General features: G+C 25.7%; 2 protein-coding genes across 2 annotated transcripts in view; one reads left to right on the top strand and one right to left on the bottom strand.

Moving 5' to 3' along the window:
• Lmpt (Limpet) overlaps window positions 1-5,360 on the top strand; it is a gene marked incomplete at its 5' end in the record, with an annotated part of 767,445 nt that overhangs the window by 267,008 nt on the left and 495,077 nt on the right.
• Window positions 2,903-3,612, bottom strand: LOC106683029 (cuticle protein 19-like). The gene is made up of 3 exons (XM_014424233.2): window positions 3,560-3,612; window positions 3,387-3,491; window positions 2,903-3,315 (listed from the first exon to the last, which is right to left on the bottom strand). The coding sequence occupies exons 1-3, from the start codon at window positions 3,566-3,568 to the stop codon at window positions 3,049-3,051; spliced, it is 381 nt and encodes a 126-aa protein (XP_014279719.1). The 5' UTR covers window positions 3,569-3,612; the 3' UTR covers window positions 2,903-3,048.

The following is a 5,360-nucleotide window of genomic DNA, read 5'->3' as shown; positions in this document are numbered from 1 at the left end:
AAACATATATAAATATGTTAATAATTTTAATTGGAATATAATTAATCGAGATCATTAAGTGAAATGTAGAAAAACCAAAATCACTCATGGTTTCGTAATTAAATGTTAAGAGGTTGATTGGTTTTCTTTGTAATATTTAAGAATATCATTTAAGATTATTGATAGACCTACTATAGATCAATTCATCGTTATGTTATAATCACAATGTTCAATAAAGTTGAGACCGTTGAAACGATGTATTAAAACTCCGAGCACATTTCTGATTTAGAGTATCGTTTTTGATGAATAAGCTATGAAATTCTAATTTGGTCCAAAATCTATATTTCTTTTACATTAATACCATTCAAATGTATTTGTTTATGTTTTTCTTTCATATTGATTTAACACCGAATGTTAGGCTTGTAATCAGTACTGCTCTAGCATTATATTTCCGGTTTGTTTTGAAATAATTTAAAATTTAGAAAAAGTGAGTCAATTAGTGCCCTGTTTCAGTGTGGAAACAAACCAGGCGTTACTTTTCCCTAGGAACATGATTTTGCTTTCACTCTATTGCCGAATTCGTATGAGTGAATAGTGTAAAGGCCTATCAAATTGTGTATTTATTTATTGAACTGTGTCTCAAAATATTAGTTAAATATACTTTAAATGAAAATAATATATACATAAAAAATCCTAATATCCTTATTTTAGTCACTAATTCAATTTTTTTAATATTCGTTGTTTGATTAAATATTCTCTTTTTTAATTATTAGTTATAATTTTATTATGTTATAGAATGTAATCAGTCTGTATTTAAATACCGCATAGTATGTATAATTAGTCCATTTTTAAAGCAGTAGTTTTCACTGCTCGGCTTGACTTAAAAGGCAATATTTTTGGTACGTGATAACGTTTATCTATACAGTTATCTACTCGGTAGACATTTTAATTTTATTTTTATAGCCAAAGGCTTATAAGCTCAAGACAGCCACATATACCAAGCTAATGAACTTATTAAACTATCCATCAGAAAGCTCAGGTTTTCACTTTCTAGGAGATTTAAATAGTATATTAAAAAAAAGCAAATTACGCCGCTTCAAATATGTTATTTATGTTCTATATTTTGCATGCTGAATTATATATTATGTTAGTTTTCAATAAATTACGTTAATCCTTACAATTGCTTTCATGCATGTTTTAAATTAATTAATGTTTGTTTGCTTCAAATTTCTTTTACATTTTACATAAATTGATTTTTTTTAATTTTTGCTTGAGTTCAATTTTATCTTAAATCAAGTTACCTGTTAGTTGAAAAGATTTTTGAGGACAAATCATTTGAACTATTCCCTTTTGCATATATAGATTATTAGTTTTTTTTTTTTTAGTTTTGCTGTCTTTTTTATTTTTTTTTATTCGATGTATACACAGTTATTATATTAGGATTTTTGTCCTGTTGCTATTATAAATGAATAAATGAAAAAAGAAAAAAAATGATGTTAATGAAAATTCTACACACAATTCACTAATTTAATTAAGTAAAAGTACTTGCTATCAAGATATATTAAAAATATTTTAAAGAATAAAGTGATGATTAAAAAAAAATAATAAGGCATATTTGTTTATATTAAATAAAGCTATGTTTTTATAGCCTATATTATAATACTTTTATCTCATAGTTATATTTGGAAAGTTAGTTATAACTTTCAATAAATTCTTAATCGTTGAAAGTAGAAAAAGTTAACAAAATTAAAAAAAAATAAATAACATTACCATAGTTTTAATTAAATTTGTACATTTGTTTAGCAATAGTATATATGTTCTATATTTTGTATACTGAATTATATATTATGTTAGTTACATTATGTTAATCATTTCAATTGCTTTCATGCATGATTTGAATTAAATAATTTTTTTTTGCTTTAAATTTCTTTTACATTTTACATAAATATATTTTTTTTAAATTTTTACTTGAGTTCAATTTTATCTTCCATCAAGTTACCTGTTAGTTGAAAAGATTTTTGAGGATAAATCATTCGAACTATTCCTTTTGTATATATAGATTATTATTTTTTTAAAAAAGTTTTGCTGTCTTTTTTTTTTTTTAATCGATGTACACACAGTTACTATATTAGGACTTTTGTCCTCTTGCTATTTATTATAAATGAATAAATTAAGAGAGAAAAAAAAGTTGTAATTATTAAATGATGTTAATGAAAATTCTACACACAATTCATTAATTTAATTAAGTACTTGCTACCAAGATATATTATAAATATTTTAAAGATTAAAGTGATGATAAAAAATAATAATAAGGCATATTTGTTTTTGTTAAATAGAGCTATGTTTTTATAGCCTATATTATAATACTTTCATCTCATAGTTATATTTGGAAAGTTAGTTATAACTTCCAATAAATTCTTAATCGTTGAAAGTAAAAAAAGTTAACAAAATTAAAAAAAAAATTAACTTTACCATAGTTTTAATTAAATTTTTACATTTGTTTAGCAATAGTATATATTTATATTAAGGTATTTTTCATTTTATGACAGTATTAGCATTATTATTTTCTTAATGCAATGATTATTGTGGCTGATGTGAAGTAGGCCCGGGTATCAACATCCATACCCACTGTAAATATGTGATGTGCTCATACAATGAATCCTAAAATTCCAATTGATAGTATAGCGTAAATTATTCCAATATTACCAAATGTTTCATTTTCTCCTCTTTCTTAATAAGAAAATAATAATGCCTAAAGTAGTATGATTGTTGTGAAGATTTATATCACTATCCCAGTAAATGATAATAAAACATTTGTTAATAACAATAGAAAATATCATTTATTCGTTATTCGAATCACAAGGATTTTGATGATCCTCATTAACATTTTATATACCTTTGATGAATGAAATGAGAAAAAAAACTATTTTAAAAATTTGTATTTCCTATAAAAGTAAAAAACATATTCTATTTCACACATCTCTTTTAAAACGAGAAAGACAGAGTGGAGTGGTTAAATCCTTCTAATCCACCCGAAGAATTTTCTGGTCCTCCTGAATTTCCTGAATGTTAATGATGTTCGTAATGATGTTTAAAGTAGGATTCCGACGAGTGTCCGTAGTGCTGAGGATGTTTAGCATGTCCTTTCCTCTCTACGACGGCGTTGAAACCGTTCTTCTTGTCGGCGGTGTAGTGGACGATCCTCTTGGTACCGTCGGGCTCATCAAGGGAGTAGAAGCCCTTTACAACATCTCCATCTCTACTCTCCTCTTGCTTCTTGATGTCGTGGGTGTGGGGATCATGAACACTGTATTCGAACTTGTACTTAGGATGGGCCTGAAATACATATTCTGTGAATAAAAATATCACTTTTGGGTAAATAATTTTATGTTGTAGAATAAACTTACATAATAATCGACATGATGCTCTTCATGCTTCTCGTGATGTTCTTCGTGCTCGTGGTGGCCATACTGTGCGAAGGCGGCTCCAACCAGTCCCACCACTAACAATACCTGCAATCATAATAATATTGCATATGCTATTTTCTTCTCTTTAAATACCATATTGTAAAAAAAAGCACCTTGTACATGTTGACGTATTAACTGTTGGACAATGAATGCACTATGTTACGCATCACCTTCTTTTATAATGCTAACTCTCTCTATACCACCCCTACTCAATCGAGAAATTATGGAGTTGCATTCCTTTTTAGTTAATGTCTTTAAACTTACTCTAGTTCCGGTGTCCGGTAATTTCAATAGAGCTTTATTAGGACCAATCGAGTGACATAATTTAATTTTAAATAACCATTTGTTACAGTGATTGGAGTTATTATATATTTCATCGAGTGTTATGTTGTAATTTCCAAATCATTGAAATGAAACTTCATGAGAAACCCATTCACTTTTTATTTAATAATTTTTCGAATTACTTGAAATATTTACATATCCCAACACTAAATACTGTAATCGGAACACTGCATATCCTCATTTAAATGGCAATTAAAAATAAAATCTGTATACAATATATACGTGAAGGATTATTGTATTAGTCTTATTAGTTGTAGACATTTTTGTTTCGGTTTGAAGTCATTTTTCGGCTATGGAAATAATTTTTTTTTTTTTAATTCTACTTTTGAATTGAGGATCATTGGAAACTGAGTTACTCAACATTTAAGTTTTAAAAAATAACTTAATAGATAATGAAATTTACATGTTAACAATTATTTCATTTGTAGTTTCTTACTTCAATTTATACGGCAAACTATCATTGTGTGAAATTCTTTTGAATCCGTGAGCAGTTGTACTTTTTTTATTATTGATAGTAATTCCCTCTATTTGATATTAGTAAATTGTTTTAAAAAAAGGTAAATTAACTTTTAATTCAGCCTATTAAAAATAAATTTTATTAGAATATTATTTGTCTGGTTGAATTAATATTTACTATAACACAGAAGATATAAATTAATTGAATGTAAAGTAATAGTTTAAACTTAATTATTAATAATTAAACTTCCATAATTTTATAAAGTGATTTGTGATATATTTGTCAGGGTTTTGGAGTTGTGTACACATTTTTAAAAAACATATATATATTTTTAAAAACAGATAGTTACCATAATTTGCATTACATACTAATGTTAATTTTTCGTTAATATATAAACTCATTAGCAAATACTAATTATTAAAAGTAATTCCTTACATATTAATAACTGTAACTATAACTGTTCTTAAATTATAATTATAAACTTAGCATGATCATTTTAAATAAAAACATTTGCCATGAACTCTCGCAATTAGTTATACTTGATAAGTCAATTATCCTGACCTACTTTATTTTCTTCTTTGTCAACTATAAGTTATATATAATGTTTACCATCAGATCTAATTACTATAAATTAACATTGGATAAAACTATTATATCAACGAAGTTTAAAATAGTGTAGTCCAGACATTAATTTGATTTTGTTAGTGTAAGGTCTACGTAGGACATTACAATCTCAAGGAGATCATAACAAAACATATTATCAGACGAAAACTTGCCTAAATTATTATCTAATGTAAAATATCATACTTTTATGTTTTTATTAGTTTTGGAAATTGGGAAACGCCAGATACTGTCTACTAATATATTATAAATGTATTTAATACATGAAAATTATGGAAGTTTACTTTTGCTAACCTTATCGAAAATAAAAATACCTTCAATTAAATTTGAGAATATGTTAAAAAAATGAATCAATGCTACTTTAAAGGTATAATTAATATGTTTACTGGTGAAGGTTACAAGATATATCAATGAATGTTTTTTAAAATGTTAAGGAATTTGATGATATTTGAATAACTAAATATGTTTGCTTTTACTATCAATGATTTAAAATT

This window comes from Halyomorpha halys, unplaced genomic scaffold (assembly GCF_000696795.3).
Source record: "Halyomorpha halys isolate HHAL.00 unplaced genomic scaffold, Hhal_1.1 Scaffold458.1, whole genome shotgun sequence".
NCBI lineage: Eukaryota > Metazoa > Arthropoda > Insecta > Hemiptera > Pentatomidae > Halyomorpha > Halyomorpha halys.
The sequence above is the reverse complement of the archived record's forward strand: the minus strand, read 5'-3'. Positions and strand labels throughout refer to the sequence as shown.

Bases quoted from the DNA above. Each gene is read 5' to 3' on its own strand.
- LOC106683029 (XM_014424233.2), bottom strand. The intron at 3,316-3,386 runs GTAAGTTTATTC...TATGTATTTCAG, and splicing joins AGCATCATGTCGATTATTAT to GCCCATCCTAAGTACAAGTT.